The sequence below is a fragment of the Dermochelys coriacea genome, chromosome 21 (assembly GCF_009764565.3).
Source record: "Dermochelys coriacea isolate rDerCor1 chromosome 21, rDerCor1.pri.v4, whole genome shotgun sequence".
Classification (NCBI taxonomy): Eukaryota; Metazoa; Chordata; order Testudines; family Dermochelyidae; genus Dermochelys; species Dermochelys coriacea.
This window is the reverse complement of record NC_050088.1, coordinates 5102732-5122349: the sequence shown is the minus strand read 5'-3', so window position 1 is coordinate 5122349 and position 19618 is coordinate 5102732. Positions and strand designations below refer to the sequence as shown.

General features: G+C 44.4%; 2 protein-coding genes across 2 annotated transcripts in view; both read left to right on the top strand.

Annotated features, from left to right (window-relative positions):
* LOC119846325 (complement component receptor 1-like protein) overlaps window positions 1-19618 on the top strand; it is a 112064-nt gene that overhangs the window by 52817 nt on the left and 39629 nt on the right. The gene's annotated exons all lie outside the window — the stretch shown is intronic.
* On the top strand, window positions 2776-18557 carry LOC119846525 (complement decay-accelerating factor-like). The gene is made up of 7 exons (XM_043500616.1): window positions 2776-2792; window positions 3255-3349; window positions 9906-10094; window positions 11102-11198; window positions 12632-12717; window positions 16766-16965; window positions 17559-18557. Exons 2-7 carry the CDS (start codon window positions 3304-3306, stop codon window positions 17703-17705), a joined length of 765 nt encoding a protein of 254 aa, XP_043356551.1. The 5' UTR covers window positions 2776-2792; window positions 3255-3303; the 3' UTR covers window positions 17706-18557.

Here is a 19618-nt window from a genome sequence, read left to right as displayed (position 1 = left end):
GGGCAAGCCCCTGGCCCTGCTCCCCAGCTGGAGTGCTAGACAAGGGAAAGCTCCCAACCCCACTCCCCAGCGGGAGCTCCAGGGCCAGATTAAAAGGTCTGGCAGGCCGCATGCGGCCTGTGAGCTGTAGTTTGCCCACCCCTGCAATACACGGAGATCCCTTCCAACCACAACCATGGCACACTCGGGGAAAATGTGGTTGTGTGTCCCAGATTTCACCAAACAGGGGTGAATTACTTGTTGAATTGTTTGCAATATAAGGGCTAGCCTTGAAAACTTCCCCCGTTTCCCCTAGGTGGCCATAGGCAAGATCACTCTCCTGAGGGTAACAAAGGCAGAAAGGGAGTAGATGCTGCAAGCATCTGGGTACAAACCTGGTCCTTATGCTGCAATGATGTGTGCTGCACTGCTGCCAGACAAGTTAATACTGGAGTGGCATGGGAAAGTGTCCTAACATGGTGGATGAAACAAAGCAACCCTTCCCGTAAACCTTCTGCAAAGGATTGCAGAGTACCTCCATGAAAGCTTCCTAGAGATCTCCATGGAGGATTCCAGGGCCATCCCCGTGCACATAAAGAGTCTTTTTTTTCAGAGAGCACCCTCTGCATAGCTGGAGTGGCCACCGATACCAACTACACTGATCTTTTTGTTCAAATTAAACATTAAAAATAATAGCATGTAACCCCGACGGTTTGACTGGAAATGTGTACGCACCGGAGGTGCCTTCCCCTGCATCACGCTGCGCTGGCAATTGGTCCTGTGAAGGGATGGGCTCCCGGGTTAAAAACAGTTCTTGGCTGTTGGGGAAAATGGATCCTCCGCTTGCCTGCCTCGCATTCTCCTCCTCCTCCTCTGTCTCCGCCTCCTCATTGTTGCTCGAGGTCACCCAGGGCTCCTGGGAGCGTTTTGAGGTAGTGGTGGGGTCACTGCCAAGAATCACATGCAGCTCCCTATAAAAGCGCCATGTCTGTGGGGCAGAAACAGAATGACTGTTCGCCTCCATTGTCTTCTGGTACGCTTGCCAAAGTTCCTTTATTTTCACGCGGCATTGCTGCATGTCCCTGATGTAGATCTTCTCCCCTATGGCCTGCGCAATCTTGATATAGATGTCAGCATTTCTTCTGCTGGATCGGAGCTCTGCCTGCAGAGACTCTTCTCCCATAGGTACCAACTGTGTGGGTGCTGCAGGGCTGGAGCACCCACAGAAAAAAATTAGTGGGTCCTTAGCACCCACCGGAATCCAGCGCCTCTCGCCCACTGGCGGCCCTGCTGATCAACTCCTCCTGCTTCCTCTGAGCGCTTACTCTCTGCCACAATCAGCTGTTTTGCAACGTGCAGGAGGTTCTGGGAGGAAGGGGGAGGAGCTGGGACAGGGTGCACTCTGGGGAGGGAGCGGATCTGGGCGGGAAGAGGCGGGGCGTGGGAAGAGGCAGGACAGGGGTGAGGGCTTGGGGGAAGGGGTCCGATGCGGGCAGGGCCTGGGGTAGAGCAGGGCGTTGAGCACCCACCAGGCCCAAAAGAAGCCGGTGCCAATGTCTTCTCCCCACACAGCAATGAGATCCAGCACCTCCTGTGTACTCCAAGCTGGAGCGCGTTTGCGGCCTCAAGTCTCCATGATCAGCTGGGCTGGTGAGCTCTCCACGCTGATCAAACAGAAAATGAAAATTCTAAAGTTCCCGGGGCTTTAATGGGGAAGCGGCTGTTTCCTGTGTACCTGGCTGACCTGCAGTGGAGTTGAAAGTACTCTCCAGAGCAGTCACAGTGGAGCACTGTGGGACACCTCCTGGAGGTCAATTCATTTGAATTACAAAACGCAATGTTTAAATTATCCCCATATCGACCTGTGGATGTCGAATCAAGCGCAACGCCTCTCACGGAGGTGGAGTACAGAAGTCGACGTTACAGGTCACTTGGTCAGCAGAAGGGACTCGGTAATGTAGACTCATTATTAAATCGACCTAAGATGGCCTATGTTGACCTAATTTTGTAGTGTAGACCAGGCCTTAGTCATCTGTCAAGCACTTAGCCTGTTTGGTTGTTATAAAATACCATTGTCTTCACTTTTCGTGACAACATTTATATTTATTTTGCAGAGTCATTAAAAATGGAAAAATTAGTAAAGATCTTCGGGGTGAATCATGCAGTCTTTAAATAAGGACTGGATATGTACTAAGTAAACAGCCATCAAAGTCAATAAGTCTTGCTTAATTTAAGGATTGAGGAATGATTTCAGGTATTGGCCCATTGTTTGGGATGAGGAATAGGTGGGTGGGTTAAGGGCCTGCTTTACTCTAGGATGGATACCCAGAGCCTGGGGAAAATACACAGCGGAAAACACAGTTGTATTCAACTTCTTTGTTAACTATCACTCATGCCCCTCTCTTCTCCCAGGAGCTCATTACTGGTGTCGACTGACTGTTGACTTCCCCAGAAACAAAAGGGAAAGTAGTCATTTCAATAAATATTTTCAGCTGTGGTCTCCCTCACACAAGGCCTGGAGGGGTTAATATGGCTAATTGGGCCAGTTAACTGCCCAGTCTGCACCTGGAGGAGACTGGGATTTAAGTAGATCAAGCTCAAATGTGTAGGAAGAGGCTAGGTCCATATAAACCAGGAAGCTAGCAACAGAAGGGGTTGGAAGGAGGGAGTCTTCAGTTGCTCCCTAGAAGAAAGGACGTGTATGGAGAACTAGATGCTAGTAGGTTATGGTTATTCTGGGGCAGAAGGATGTGTGGCTTGGTGAGCCCAGAAAAGGGGGAGAGACAAGTAAGGTCCAGAGGAAAACCAACAAGGTATGGAGTAAGTCATATGTTGGCCGCTGATGAGCAGGCCCCTGAGCCAGGTCCTGGAGTAGAGGGTGAGCCGCGGCCTCCCTACTAGCTACTCAGGAAGTCGTACCAGCTGGGCAGTGAGTGGTCAGACTGCCTGAGACCATCTCTCATGAGAGAGTTTGCAAACTCAGATGGGAGGAACACACGGTGACTTGATCAGAAAGCTCAGTCATGAAGAGGAGGCTGGGGTACCTGGAGTGGAAAGGTCCCTAGAGTGAGAGGATGATGAAAAAGATCCCGCTATAGGAGGATGCAATACCTGGCCACAGCTAATACCTGTGATGGCTTGAAAGAGGCCTCACTAGTGGTGAGGTTACCCCTTGATATGCTGTCATAGTTCCTCCTGGCACCCTTTTGTAGTCCCCTGAGTAAACCCAACAGTCTGATGATTTTCCAACTAAATTATTGGGTTGCCACTGGTAGTCGCCAACAGGTTTAGCAACTGCAAGAGTTTCCCTTTGGGTGCCTGTGGATGCCAACAGTCTGCAGTGACGCAGAAGCAGCTTCTTCAAAACAAGGTACGATTGACTGGGCAAAGGCTTGGTAACCCTACTTTCACCCCAGAAAAGTTAATGTGATTCTGGGGGAACCCATCAGGGCTCAGATGGTTTGCCAGTCAGACCCCCTCTCCTCTCCCGTGAGCTCAGGGCTGGCATAACCTGAGGGTTGAATTCCCCAGAACCGTGTGTGTGTGTGTGTGTGTGTTTTACATCCCTAGGCAATCACTTCCTTCCACTGAACAGCTCAGCGGCCCAGGAGCTAGCAAACAGAGCTGTAAACAGAGGCATTTGAGTGGGAGTTTGTATTGTGGTGCTTGTTTGGGGTTTGCTTTTGCTGGGGGGGGTGGTCTTTTTGGTGTGACTTGTGTTTCCCAGATTAACAGGACTTGGGTGGGAAGGTGATGACAGATACAGAGGCAGCTGTGGGAGTGACTCCTGTAGTGGAAGACACATTGAGGATGACTGGATGTGGAAGCTGTGGTATGTATATGATCCTGGAGGGGGGACCCGGTAAGAGTTTTTTCTGCATGAAATGCCGTCTGTTAGAGCTGATGGAGGAAAAGATCCGAGGTTTGGAGATGCAGGTGGAAAGTCTCGCTGAGTTTAGGAAGGAGTTTGAGCAGATGATGGAGCAAAGATATGAGGTATCTGAAGGGAAAAGCTCAGACTCACAGATGGAAGCAGGGCTGGGGAATTTTGAGGGGAGACTGGGTGAGGAAAGTGGTCAGTGGAAGCATGTGACTAAAAGAACCAGGAAGAGGAAAAGACGGGCTAGTGAAGGAGAAATAGAGCTTAGGAACAGGTTTGCAGAGTTGGAAAATGAAGAAGGGGTTCAGCAGGTACTTGTTGAAGGTGGAAGGGTAAGGAAGAAGAGAAGAGAGTCTAGTCCTATAGGAAAAGCAGAAGAGTCAAGGGAGACTACACCAAATATGAGCCCCAGGAGGATACAGGATGGGTTGAAGAGGATTATAAGGGAAAATAGGAATGGAAAGAACTTGCAGCCAGAGGGAACAGGGGAGAGACTGGAGAATAGCACTGTCACCAGGAAAAGGCAGGTCTATGTGATCGGGGACTCTTTATTGAGAAGAATGGATCAGCTCTAGTTACAGGCCTGTCTAGAGAATAGAAGGGTGTGCTGTCTTCTGGGTGCTAAGATACGGGATGTAGACCTGAGGTTGAAAAGGATCCTAAAGAGAGCGGGAAAGAATCCCCTAATTATCCTTCATGTGGGAACAAATGATACGGCTAGATTCTCGCTGGAAAGTATTAAGGGAGACTATGCTAGGCTGGGGAAGACGCTTAAGGAAATTGAGGCTCAGGTGATCTTTAGCGGGATCCTTCCTGTTCCTAGAGAAGGGCAACAAAGGTGTGACAAGATTGACTGTCAACAGATGGCTTAGGCAGTGGTGCGATAAGGAGGGCTTTGGGATGTATGGCCACTGGGAGGCATTCACGGACAGAGGACAGTTCTCTCGGGATGGACTTCATCTGAGTAGGGAAGGAAATAGACTTCTAGGATCAAGGCTGGCACAACTGATAAAGAGAGCTTTAAACTAGGAATTAGGGGGAGATGGTTGGGAGATGTCCAGGTAATCTCCATGCCAGATTTTAGCATTGAGAGGGAAGAAGACGAAGTAAGAATGTATATAAGGAGCGAGGGCGGTGTGGATACTAGTCTAATAGGTTATACTGGCTGTAGAATGACTGTGCCTAATAGGGTACAAAATGTGAGCAAGGCCAAACGGCAAAAAATAAGATGTTTGTACACCAATGCGAGGAGCCTGGGTAACAAAATGGAGGAACTAGAGCTACTGGTGCAGGAAGTGAAACCAGATATTATAGGGATAACAGAAACATGGTGGAATAGTAGTTATGACTGGACTACAGGTATTGAAGGGTATGTGCTGTTTAGGAAAGACAGAAATAAAGGTAAAGGGGGTGGAGTAGCATTGTATATCAATGATGAGGTAGAATGTAAAGAAATAAGAAGCGATGCAATGGATAAGACGGAGTCCGTCTGGGCAAAAATTACATTGGGGAAGATAACTAGTAAAGCCTCTCCTACAATTGTGCTTGGGGTGTGCTATAGACCTCCGGGATCTAAGTTGGATATGGATAGAGCCCTTTTTAATGTTTTTAATAAAGTAAATACTAATGGAAACTGCGTGATCATGGGAGACTTTAACTTCCCAGATATAGACTGGAGGACCAGTGCTAGTAATAATAATAGGGCTCAGATTTTCCTAGATGCGATAGCTGATGGATTCCTTCATCAAGTAGTTGCTGAACCGACTAGAGGGGATGCCATTTTAGATTTAATTTTGGTGAGTAGCGAGGACCTCATAGAAGAAATGGTTGTAGGGGACAATCTTGGCTCAAGTGATCATGAGCTAATTCAGTTCAAACTAAATGGAAGGTTTAACAAAAATAAATCTGCAACTAGAGTTTTTGATTTCAAAAGGGCTGACTTTCAAAAATTAAGGAAATTAGTTAGGGAAGTGGATTGGACTGAAGAACTTATGGATCTAAAGGTAGAGGAGGCCTGGGATTACTTTAAATCAAAGCTGCAGAAGCTATCGGAAGCCTGTATCCCAAGAAAGGGGAAAAAATTCATAGGAAGGAGTTGTAGACCAAGCTGGATGAGCAAGCATCTTAGAGAGGTGATTAAGAAGAAGCAGAAAGCATACAGGGAGTGGAAGATGGGAGGGATCAGCAAGGAAAGCTACCTAATTGAGGTCAGAACATGTAGGAATAAAGTGAGACAGGCTAAAAGTCGAGTAGAGTTGGACCTTGCAAAGGGAATTAAAACCAATAGTAAAAGGTTCTATAGCCATATAAATAAGAAGAAAACTAAGAAAGAAGAAGTGGGGCCGCTAAACACTGAGGATGGAGTGGAGGTTAAAGATAATCTAGGCATGGCCCAATATCTAAACAAATACTTTGCCTCAGTCTTTAATAAGGCTAAAGAGGATCTGAGGGATAGTGGTAGCATGACAAATGGGAAGGAGGATATAGAGGTAGATATTACCATATCTGAGGTAGAAGCGAAACTCAAACAGCTTAATGGGACTAAATCGGGGGGCCCAGATAATCTTCATCCAAGAATACTAAAGGAATTGGCACCTGAAATTGCAAGCCCATTAGCAAGAATTTTTAACGAATCTGTAAACTCAGGAGTAGTACCGAATGATTGGAGACTTGCTAATATAGTTCCTATTTTTAAGAAAAGAAAAAAAGTGATCTGGGTAACTAGAGGCCAGTTAGTTTGACATCTGTAGTATGCAAGGTCCTGGAAAAAATTTTGAAGGAGAAATTAGTTAAGGACATTGAAGTCAATGGTAAATGGGACAAAATACAACATGGTTTTACAAAAGGTAGATCGTGCCAAACCAACCCAATTTCCTTTTTTGAAAAAGTAACCGATTTTTTAGATAAAGGAAACGCAGTGGATCTAATTTACCTAGATTTCAGTAAGGCATTTGATACCGTGCCACATGGGGAATTATTAGTTAAATTGGAGAAGATGGGGATCAATATGAACATCAAAAGGTGGATAAGGAATTGGTTAAAGGGGAGACTGCAACGGGTCCTACTGAAAGGCGAACTGTCAGGTTGGAGGGAGGTTACCAGTGGAGTTCCTCAGGGATCGGTTTCGGGACCAATCTTATTTCATCTTTTTATTACTGACCTCGGCACAAAAAGTGGGAGTGTGCTAATAAAGTTTGCAGATGATACAAAGCTGGGAGGTATTGCCAATTCAGAAAATGATCGGGATATCATACAGGAGGATCTGGATGACCTTGTAAACTGGAGTAATAGTAATAGGATGAAATTTAATAGTGAGAAGTGTAAGGTTATGCATTTAGGGATTAATAACAAGAATTTTAGTTATAAATTGGGGACGCATCAATTAGACGTAACGGAGGAGGACCTTGGAGTATTGGTTGATCGTAGGATGACTGAGCCGCCAATGTGATGTGGCTGTGAAAAAAGCTATTGCGGTTTTGGGATGCATCAGGAGAGGCATTTCCAGTAGGGATAAGGAGGTTTTAGTACCATTATACAAGGCACTGGTGAGACCTCACCTAGAATACTGTGTGCAGTTCTGGTCTCCCATGTTTAAAAAGGATGAATTCAAACTGGAGCAGGTACAGAGAAGGGCTACTAGGATGATCCGAGGAATGGAAAACTTGTCTTATGAAAGGAGACTTAAGGAGCTTGGCTTGTTTAGCTTAACTAAAAGAAGGTTGAGGGGAGATATGATTGCTCTCTATAAATATATCAGAGGGATAAATACAGGAGAGGGAGAGGAATTATTTAAGCTCAGCACCAATGTGGACACGAACAAATGGGTACAAACTGGCCACCAGGAAGTTTAGACTTGAAATTAGACATCTAACCATCAGAGGAGTGAAGTTTTGGAATAGCCTTCCAAGGGAAGCAGTGGGGGCAAAAGATCTATCTGGCTTTAAGATTCTACTCAGTAAGTTTATGGAGGAGATGGTATGATGGGATAATGTGATCTTGGTAAGCAATTGATCTTTAAATATTCAGGGTCAATAGGACTAATCCCCTGTGATGGGATATTAGATGGATGGGATCTGAGTTACTACAGAAAATTCTTTCCTGGGTATGTGGCTGGTGAATCTTGCCCATATGCTCAGGGTTTAGCTGATGGCCATATTTGGGGTCGGGAAGGAATTTTCCTCCAGGGCAGATTGGAGAGGCCCTGGAGGTTTTTCGCCTTCCTCTGTAGCATGGGGCATGGTTGACTTGAGGGAGGCTTCTCTGCTCCTTGAAGTTTTGAACCATGATTTAAGGACTTCAATAGCTCTGACATGGGTGAGGTTTTTCGTAGGAGTGGGTGGGTGACATTCTGTGGCCTGCGCTGTGCAGGAGGTCGGACTAGATGATCACAATGGTCCCTTCTGACCTTAGTATCTATGAAACTGAGCCGAGAAGGTTTGTCTAGCGATGGACCACCCCAGTGAGGATAGGAAGGACCCGGATCCTGTTCAGTTGTGCTGCTCCCTGAGGGAACTCAACCCGCCCCCCTTGCAGCGGCTTTATTCCTACTCCCCCTTGGGATGCTCCCTTGGTCTCCCCACGCAGGGAGACCCCCGGCTGCGGAGACTCCCTGGGGGGCGGGCGGCACGAAGGGGCGGGAAACCCCTCCCCGATGCGCGCAGGCCCCGCAGCTGCTCCGAGCCCGGAGGCGGCCCGGCGCGGTTGCCCTGCGGGAGGGGCGGGATCGTGCGAGCTCCCAGGGCGCGGACCCCGGGGGCGAACCAGTGACCCCGGCCGAGCGCGGGGCCTCCCCGGGCAGCACGTGGGTGCCCAGCAACGACGCCCGCCCCGCCCGGCGGAGACTCCGCCCCTTTCCCGCATGGCCCCGCCCCCTCAGCCGGGGCTGCCGCAGACGCTGCGCAGCCTGTGCCCCGCCGCCGCCGCCGCCATGGGCTCGGCTCCGCGCTGCCCGCCCGGCGCCCGGGGGCTCCTGGCGCTGCTGCTGCTGCTGCTGCCGCCCCTGCCCGGGGCTCGCGGTGAGTCGCGGCGGCGCTCGCCTCCCCCCGTGAGCCTTCCCGGTGCCGCTCCGGGCTGGTCCCGCCCCCCCCAACCCGGGACTTGGGGCGGGAGGGGAACCGGCACGGGGCGGGCGGTGATCGCTCGAGCGGGATGGACCGGAACGGGCCAGGGGCCGTAAGGACCGGGCCGTGCACAGCCTGCCCGGGGGCTTGCCCTGCGGTGCGCGCTCCTGCCGGGGGTGTAATGGTGACAAACCCCTGCAGCAAACCAGCTTCAAAGCGCCCATGGGGACAATGCATCCACCTTGCCCACAAGGAAATAAACTCCAGGGGTCGCCGAATTCGTAGGAGTCTGTTAAACAGTCTCTATCTTATCATAGAAGATTGGGGTTGGAGAGACCTCAGGAGATCATCTAGTCCAACATTGCATTATTAGTTTGTTGTGCTGACAGCCATCCCAGAGTCTGCTTGCAGATTTTGAGTTTTTGATGCCAGTTTCCTCTTAAGGTGGAAAATTAGGTATCTTTATTTCTATTCCTCCATTCCTGTTTCTTTCTCCTCTCCACTTCTGCTTTTTTTTTTTTTTTTTAATTTACAGGATCGGATGCATATTTGATTAAGCTAATTGGAGCTCTAAGAACTTCCAAGTGCCGTTGTCAAATTGTCTAGATGGTTATACAGCGGTTCTGTTCAAGTTTTGTTGATTTTTTTTTTTTTTTACCACTGCTTAACTAGTCATGCTTGTTCTGTGGATTTAGGATTTACTTTTAAAATAAGTATCTAAACGCACAGTATTTTATCTTTTTCTTACCTTGTGCCTCACCTATTGGTAATGCAAGCTGCTCTTTGCACTCCTTGTTTTAAGATTTCAAGCTGGGATTTCAAAAAGTCCTAAGGAAGTTTGATGCCCAGAACCCATTGAAACTTTCCTAGGTTCTTTTGAAAATCCCAGCCTTTGTGTCAGTTTAGTTTATATTTGTGTTTGTAACTAAGCCTTAAGAGTTTGGGGGGTTTTCCCCAAAGTTACAATGTTTCTTTTTTCCCCATAGGTAGGTGTGGTGCCCCACCAAGGCTAAGCTTTGCTGAGCTGCAGGATGAGTTTAAGACCCAGATGTACTTATCTGGGACCACCGTGAGCTATAACTGCCTCCCAGGTTACCGAAGAGTCCCTGAAGAGTTGCCCACTCTTCTTTGCAAAAGAGAATCAGTGTGGTCAGAACCCAAAGAGTTTTGTCAAAGTAAGAGTTTTTCTCCTCTCTTCCCTTTGCAACCCTTACACACACTCTAGAGTTCAGAAAACACTAACAGGTTAAAGGCTCTTCTGGACTGGAATGAGGATTTTGTAACCTTTGATGATTTTGAGCCTGAAAGGGACACTGTTTTTCAGACAGTTGTTTGGTTTTTTTTAGGTGGAGCATAAATCTCTTCTAAAGATTCAAATGTAAAACTCTAACACAGATGAAATTCTGGCCTGCTTGGAGTCAGTGGCAACACTTCCATTCAATAGGGCCAGGATTGCACATGGAGACTAGACTAATGCAGACATTGCATGTTATTGACAAAAGCGTGCCAAGCCCATGACTTAGTGATACTGATTCACATTGCTGTGATGGTGATATCACTTAAATTGTTTTTCTTTCTCTGTGCTGTGTGGCGGGTTATGCTTTCCTTGAAAAAGGAAACGTTGGGTATAATTCTTCAGCTCTCATAATCTTCTGGAAAGTAAAAGTGCATCTTGCAGGATAGGGCTCTTCAAGTCGGCCACAGTTTTTGGCATCTTGTATTTTCCAAATACATGTCCAAATGCATCCAATGAAGTGAGCTGTAGCTCACGAAAGCTTATGCTCTAATAAATTTGTTAGTCTCTAAGGTGCCACGGGTACTCCTTTTCTTTTTGCGAATACAGACTCACACGGCTGCTACTCTGAAACCTGTATTTTCTGTGTAATTCACTTGATTTGGGTTCCTAGTAATTTGTAGCTTGGCGATGTGATAGCTTATAACCAATAGGGATATTTCACTAGAAGAGCACTGGTCTAATCCATTCCATTCATAACACAACAGTAGGTAAATTATCACATTTGAGGGCCTTTTTTTGTCGTCTTAGGCTTTTTAAATTAATGCAACACTTAGCTTTACATTAGTCACATGCCAAAATTTGGGTTACTTATTGTTTCCCTTTAGTTATCTTTTTCGAACAGAACATACAAAGAAAAATCTAACTCCCATTATGTTCTCTTTTTAGGGAAATCATGTGGACATCCAGGAGACCTAGTTAATGGCAAGATTCATATCACAGATCTCCTGTTTGGTTCGGACATTACATTTTCTTGTGACAAAGGGTAAGGATGTCAAACTGATTTTTTTTTTTTTTTTTTTTTTTTTTAATACTTTTCTCCTTCCTCTGTTGTAGACCCTTTGTACTGACTAGATGTCAAATTATGACTAACCTTCAGCGGGGCATTCTGGAGTACGAAGTTCCTGAAATAGCTGCAACTTTTCAGCTGTTCTGCCTTTTTCAAAGTAAAGAAGGTTGGGTCAGTGTTTCCATTGTGTGAACCTACTTTTTTAATACCTTGTATGCAAATTTGAGAAAATTTGCATTCAAATCTTGGAATGGCTTTTTTTTTAAATAGGTCCCCCCAAAAAGCTGTTTGCATTTATAAACATTTCTCAAAGATTATTTTTGGTGTTTATATTTTGTTACACATCTATAATTGTAAAAAGAAAAGGAGGACTTGTAGCACCTTAGAAACTAACGCATTTTTTAGAGCGTAAGCTTTTGTGAGCTACAGCTCACTTCATCAGATGCATACAGTGGAAAATACATTGGGGAGATTTTTATATACACAGAGAACATGAAACAATGGGTGTTAGCATACAGCCTGTAACAAGAGTCATCAGGAAAGGTGAGCTATTACCAGCTGGAGAGCGGGCTGGGGTAGGGGAGGAACCTTTTGTAGTGATGGTCAATGTGGGCCATTTCCAGCAGTTGACAAGAACAGTAGGAGGGGAACAAACAAGGGGAAACAGTTCTACTTTATGTAATGACTCATCCATTCCCAGTCTTTATGCAAGCCTAAGTTAATTATATCCAGTTTGCAAAGTAACTCCAATTCAGCAGTCTCTCATTGGAGTCTGTTTTTGAAATTGAAGAATTGCCACTTTTAGGTCTGTATTAGTGACCAAAGAGATTGAAGTGTTCTCCGACTGGTTTTTGAATGTTATAATGCTTGACGTCTGATTTGTGTCCATTTATTATTTTACATAGAGACTGTCCAGTTTGGCCAATGTACATGGCAGAGGGGCATTGCTAGCACAAAAAACTTCATAAGAGAGGCAGATGATTTCTAGATGTTTGGGATATAGGGTCATGCATCAAACAAAATGCAAACAGAATGCACTGAGCTCTTGCACTGAGTGTTTGCTCTGAATTTGGTAGCCAATTATTTTCCTCTTCCTACAGGATCTTTGGCATTGCTTTGGTAATTTTCAAAGAATCAGCAGTGGTGAACTGGGTATCTATAATATGTAAATCTCGGGTGTCGATCCTTCTGTTAGCTGGAGTCACTTGTCTCACTTGCTATTTTCTGGCTTTGATCAGAATACTTAGCAAAATAAGAACTCTTGTTTTATAATGAGAATGGCATCACCTGAAATTCAGTTTCGCCAGCTGCTGGCAGAACAGAAGTATACTGCAAATATCTGAGCTGATGGTTTAGAAGTTGAGTAATTTGTTAAGAAATTTTGCCTTTTAAAAAATGTTCTTGTTTAGGTTCAGATTAGTTGGACATGATACTAGTCGGTGTGTGACGGAGGGAGCAAGGGTCACATGGAATCATGAAATTCCATTTTGTGAAGGTAAGTGGATTTTATACATTTAAGATTCTGTTCTGGTTATGCCAGTTCATGTGAGTAGTTTAAGCAAATTGTGCTCTAAAATGAATTCACTAGTACAGAAAATAAGTATTGTTAAAATGTTCAGTCTTGTGTTTTTTTCATTTTAAAAGCTAATGGAGATACCAGTCTGAGGAAGACTGTTGAAAATCCCCAAAGCTTACTGATAGCTAGCTCATATGGGTCAAATTCACTCACTCACTGAAAGTCGGGAGTCAACTTTACCTATTGAGTAACTGATAACACAACTGTCACCTCGTGATTAATAGTCTACATGAAATTTATGGCAGTGTCAAATTCATTGTCTAAATTATATTGAAGAAAATGGCTTTAAAATTGATTTGTGTTTGACTGATTTTAGGTGAACAGGATAAGTTTTCACGTGTAATCCTTATACCTAATAATCCTGTTACTTCCTTTGCATCACAATAGGCTTTTTTCCACGGTTTATTTGTAGAAAATTTTATGAATTCAACTTTCCTTTTGTTCTGGTTCAGATTTATTGTTTGTATGTGGGACCTAAACCCATGCTTGCTTTTTTCAGACTGACATTTTATTCATCCAGTGCCATAAATGTACAAGGCATTTAATGGAAAATATCTATTTGCTGCTATTATGGAAATTGTTCTCAGATAAATTTTAATGGAAAGCTAGCCAGATTATTTCATTCTAGTCAATAAGCTTTATATTTCTGCATACATTGGGGGCTTGTTCTTTTCATTAGAGTAATTGTAAGGAAAAGAATTCCAATGTAACTTCACCATATACCAGGATTAATCAAGCATAGAGGCTAACTGCATTTCTAGCAAAAGTTGTGTTATGCTAACATTTCCTTTAATGTCCTTAACATTTACGTTTTTACTTCTAGTTTCCTATGTAATAGAAAAGTTTTATCGAAATAAACTTGGGTTTTCCAATTAAATATGAATGATAACATCTTACTGATGACTTTCCTTCAGAAGGCACTGAGAAAACAAGTCTGGAATTTCCAGTGCAAATTCATTGACCTTTTTTCAGGTTTTTCAGAGCTTTTTTCCTGTTCATCTACTACCTTAGCATCTCCTTTCCCCATTATGCTGCTAACATAAAATTGTACATATTTACAGCTCCTCCACTTTCTCCTTTTCTGACATTTTTGGTGGTGGTTTTGCACTTGTTAACCACAAACCCACATTATCAAATAGTTCAGCTGATTTGGGAAATCACTTTAAAAACTTGTGTATTAGACACCTACAATGGGTCAGATTGCTGGCTTACATGTATATATCTGATCTTTTGGAAATCCCCTTGCCTTGAATAATATTGCTGTAAAAATCAGTAGGCTTCTATATTTCTTTGCACTAGCCTGAATGACTGTTGCCCTATTGCTTGTAGATGGTGTATCTTGTTGTTATGGCAGTTTTTCTCCCTTCTGTTAAATGCTTTTTTTCTTAAATTCCATGTTGTCCACATGCAGAAATCAAAGAATGGGAGGTTGTCAGGGTTCCCTCCCCAATCTGAACTCTGGGGTACAGATGTGGGGACCCACATGGAAGACCTCCACCAGCTTAGGTTAAAAACTTCCCCAAGGCCAAATTACTTTCCTTGTCCTTGGACAGTATTGCTGCCACCACCAAGTGATTTAAACTTTCAGGGAGGGGTCACTTGGAGCTCTATTCCCCCTCCCCCCAGCTCCTTCACCCCCTTTCCTAGGGAGGCTTGAGAATAATACACTAACCAATTGGTTACAATGTGAGCACAGATGAAACTCCTAGTTTTTAGGACACTGAATCAATCCAGTTTTTAAAAATTTTATTTAAAAAAAAAAGTAAAAATCACACCTCCAAAATCAGGATGGAAGATAACTTTACAGGGTAGATAAAAAGATGTAAAACACAGAGGATTCCCCTCTGACTCTCCTTCCCAGTTACAAAACATAATGAAATTACCTCTTAGCATAGGGAAAATTCACATGCTAAAACAAGAGAATCTCACACATTTCTGTGCCTTACTTACAATTTTTGTAATTTTAGACAAAAAGAAAAGAGTACTTGTGGCACCTTAGAGACTAACAAATTTATTTGAGCATAAGCTTTTGTGAGCTATAGCTCCAGTGCATCCAATGAAGTGTGCTGTAGCTCACAAAAGCTTATGCTCACCTTTTAGTCTCTAAGGTGCCACAAGTACTCTTTTTTTTCTCTTTTGCAAATACAGACTAACACAGCTGCTACTCTGAAACCTGTAATTTTAGATGCTCACTTCAGGTATGTTTCTAGATGTTTTTCCTGCCTGGACCCTCTCTGTCTGAGAGGGAACAAAGAGCACAAACAACCTCCCCAGAGATTTGAAAGTATCATCTTTTCCCATTGGTCCTTCCGGTCAGGTGCTAACTAGGTTAATTGAACTGATTAACTCCTTAGAGGTAGGGGCATTCTGTACCTCTGGCCAGGAGGGATTTTGTTACTGCATACATAAGGGTTGTTACCATTCCCTTTATATTTGACAGAGGTATTCCAGTGACCCTAATAATCACTACACCTATGGATCAACAGTAATTTACAGCTGTAATACTGTACCAAAAGGCACAGACCCTTTCTCACTTACTGGAGAGGCATCAAGTCTTTGTACATCTGACAGAGCAAAATGGAATTTGGAGTGGAGAGCCCCCTCAGTGTAAAGGTCGCTATTTTTTTGTAGCTTCTGTAAAATCATTCCAAAAGGATGTTCAGGTTTAAGAATAAATATATCATCTGGATAAACTAGGGCACCCCGATGTTTTGTGTTTTGTCCTGAACTTTGAATTCCTTTGCTTCTGTGGTATTCTGTGGATCCCAAAGGTATTGACCCTAATTCAAAAAGATTAAAGTTCATAGAATTAAGTAAATCTTAATTCCATGTGGTTTGTTCAGGGTATTGTCAGTCTGTCATACAACTCCAGGTTTCTGGTTCCCTGGTATCCTTTCAGCTCTCCTGGTATCATCCCTTTAGGTATGTGGTGCCCTCTGGATGTGACATCAGAGTTTGTGAAACCGTCTAACTCCAAAAAGTGGAAATAACCTGCCAGTAGTCCCAAAGTCATTGCAAATCTAGTGCAGGAAGAAACTTTGCTGCAACTGCCCCTGGAGACTAAAGCTTAACCTCTTCCTAGAATTTTTTTTTCAAGGAAATAATCTGTTTCTATGAGGCATGGTTTTCAGTGAGAGTTGCCTGGAAATAGGTCAGCTGCCATAAGTGCACTAGTTTTGGTGGTTCCTTGTCTCAGACTAAACATGAACCTCTGTCTGCTTGGAGATTGTGCCCTGCCCCAGAAGAGGCTGCATTTCAGTGGGGAAGGGGTTCCTTTTATGTGCAAATCCATGTAGTATCTAGCAAAGTCCTCTGGGATCCTTGAAGGTGAAAGTCATTATTAGGAGTGTAAGACACTGTTAAGGAGCATGTTCAGCTCTTCATTCCACCAATGAAAATCCCAGGTGACTCCATTGACTTCCGAGCACTTGTCCCTTGCTGCAGAGGAATCTGTCTGCAATAAAGTGAAGAGGTTTTTACTACAAGTGTGCACAGGAACAAACTGCATGTTAACTATCCCCAAAAAGTACCTGTGCTCTGCTGCCCCAGCTTGTGACACCTCCATGAAATGCCAGTCATGTAAAATACTGGATGGGATTTCTGTGTTTAATTCGTGCTTTTCTTTAGATCTTGGTTTGTTAGAATGGTGGGACTGGAATCGAAAGCCTCGTTTGTAAGTGTTGATTGGATGGCTTGATAGTCACTGAGCTCAATCCTGAATGGTGCTGAACCCCTGCTCCAATTCATTTCATGGTTGGCTCCACACTCAATCATGTACCTTCTTTCTCTCTATAGAGTCACAGGGTAGCTGGTTTTATGGGTTGTTTATAAACCAGAACTGCAGTGAAATACGCTCAAGACCCTTTACCCACAGTTTCTTTTCTCTTCCATTTTGAGCAATAACCAGCATTCACAGTGCATCTGCTCCTTTCAATGAACTACCTTCTCTTCTGCATTTTCTTTGCAGTTGGGTGTCAGAAGCCAGAGGTGCAAAATGGAAGCATGGTCAATGCACTGGATGAAAAAATGTGGTACCGTGTGAATGAAACCCTTCCTTTCAAATGTTCTCCTGGGTACCAATTTTCAAGCCATTCCCAGCTGCCTGCAACAGACAGATTTAGTATTACTTGTTTAGCAGACGGCAGTTGGACAGCATTACCGAAGTGTGTAAGTATCACTGTCCAGTTGGGTTTCTTGATGCACCCTGCCCAATTTCTAATCGAAAGAATAGTAGTAACCTTGCTTTGATTTAAGGAAGCAAAGACTTAACGTCATGAGGTCTTTGCAGTCAGGTAGGGACATGTGCCATTGATACACCGTATGGCAAAACATCCCTCACTACACCCATCTCCTATTTTTAAAGACGCTTTCTTCCTTTTATAGCAGCTGCTCCATGCAAAACAAAATTTTGGTAGGTAAAAATCGGAATAGGAGGAAAACTTCCCTATTACAAAAGTCAGGTTTTCTAGGCAATTCAAGTGTTGCTAATTAGTGTGCTCAGCTCTTTGTAAAAGGAAGGCTGGTTCCTGCCCAATGGGGTTATAATCTGTACCAAACCTTGGGTTGCTTAAAACCTCATCCCTGTTGCTTAGCACAGTCAGTTTCTGTAGAACTGACTAGGATGTGAGGGTGCACAGCAGGCCCTGAGGCAGATGCATGTAACACACTGGATGATGGTTCAGACTCAAAAAGGAGCAAGCGTACTTGAGAGGGTGAGTCCTTCTCTTCTGTAGTGTAAGCATGTTCCCTCTGTTTTACAGAAAAAGCAAAGCACTTCTGATGTGTGTGAGACAGTTTCTGAGAAAGAGCTCAAAGAGTGTGGGGTGCCTCTGGAGATGCTGAGAAATCTGCTGGAAGTGCAGAAACTCTATCTGGAGATTGAGAAACTGAAGAAGGAGCTTAAGTAGTATGAATAGCTGAGACCTGTGATCCATACTGTGATAAATTGTCTCCCCTTTGGATGCAGTTTATATAATTACACTACATACAGGATGACTTTCTAAATTCATAGAACTTGCTAATATAGCTAATAACTCAGAATAGGCAGTAAATAGGGATCAGATTTCCTTCCTGGGTGCAGCTTTTTAGGGTTTTTTGTTTTCCCCTTTAATTTCACAGATTTGAGTTTCCACTTGATAAGGGATTTCAGGTTCTCATATAGGCTTTAAGGGTTATAGTGAAGGATAGAGTTGAGATTTGGCTTTCCTTAGGTAAATTGACCAAGTAGCATGGAAGCAAATTATCAGTTGATGCAAGCTTTACATAATATGCAAAAGGAAACTCGAGTCTAACGTCAGCTTTGTAGACATCCCGTAATTGCTGCTTACATTTAACTTTAATGCACCAAAACACACATTCAAAGTGTTGAATGGGTATGTAACTGCCCGATTTTTCCCCACACATTAAGAGCGGAGGTGACAATAAATTCCTGTACCACTCTAAAAATGTGTAGTGGCTGAAAAAAGCCTCTATGCTGCCTTGTCTCCTCAATTACAAATGCAGCAGGATGCTTCCTTTTAGGGACACTCAGCCTTGTCAAACTGAACAAAGCCGTTTTTGAAATCTCTTATCCCCCAAGGCACTTGTATAGCTGTACTCGGCCACACACACACAGGAGTAGATGGCAATCTAAATTGTAGAGAAGCAACCATCTGAGTCAATTCCCCAGTGAATGATAGGGGTGTTCTCTAACCTATGCCTTTGTGATCAAGTAATAATTCCTGACCTGCAGGGCTATAATAAAATGCAATTGTAACAACTGCCAATTGTCTGTCTTTATAACTTTGTCCCTTTGGCTGTAAGGCAGGGAGGTGCCCTGGGTGTTTAAAGGATCATTTCACTGAACTAATTCCTGCTCCTCCTCCAGCCCAGTGAGCAGTCTGAGGTGAGCCCATGGAGACTTGCCTTTCCCCTCATACCTAGAGTGGTCAGGGTTGAATTGAACTAGCAAAGTAGTGGAAGGGAAGCTTGTCCTGTGGAATAAGGGGGACATGCCCATTTCTAGCCTTTTTAACCCTGTTGTTGGACCCAGAGGGATCACAGATTCAGCTACATTCCTGGGGTAACAGCAGGGATTAATTTGGCAAATAGGGTAAGTAGGAAAGATGGTTGGTAGATGCCTCTGTCTCAGAAATAATTTACTGCAGTGGAGGCTTTGCTCAGGAAGGGTTAGCATAGGGCTGCTCTGAGAATAACGTCACTTGTGATCGTCCCTATGCCAGAAATGTAACAGTGCAGCTGTCTCCTCCAGTGAGATACCTTAGCTGTGTAAAGCCAGGAGCAGCTAATGGGAAAAGAAGGGCAGCAGAGAAATGCCATGCAGACTCACCCTTTGCAGATGGGGGAAGCTTGTCTCCTCAGACCTGTGAGGACTACTGTCTGCAGAGAGGGCCGGGGGTGATTTGCTGTTGGGAGAACTCATGGAGTCAGGGAGCAATTTAAATCCACCCTGACGATCCTTAGGCACTCAGCCCAGAAGTTACACTGACTCCGTACATCTAAGCTGTGTCTCTGGCTGCTGAGCTATGCTCTGGGGGGTTTGGGCTGCTTGTCTCACCTGTATTCTGCAGCATCACATTGCAACGTGCACGCCAGGGCAGTGTGTCTACTTGCAGAGAGGCTGAGTTGAATTTGACCCACAGCCTCTTTCTTCTCATCACGGCTGCTTTCCTGTGCTATCCTGGATGAAGGTAGGCAATGTGATCTTTTCTGTGTGCCAATCTACCACTAGAGGCCACTCTTTAACAATCATTTTGTGCACTACCTACCCCACTATCCTGTCACCCTTACTCGTATTGAGTAATACTCCGCTCCACTCCAC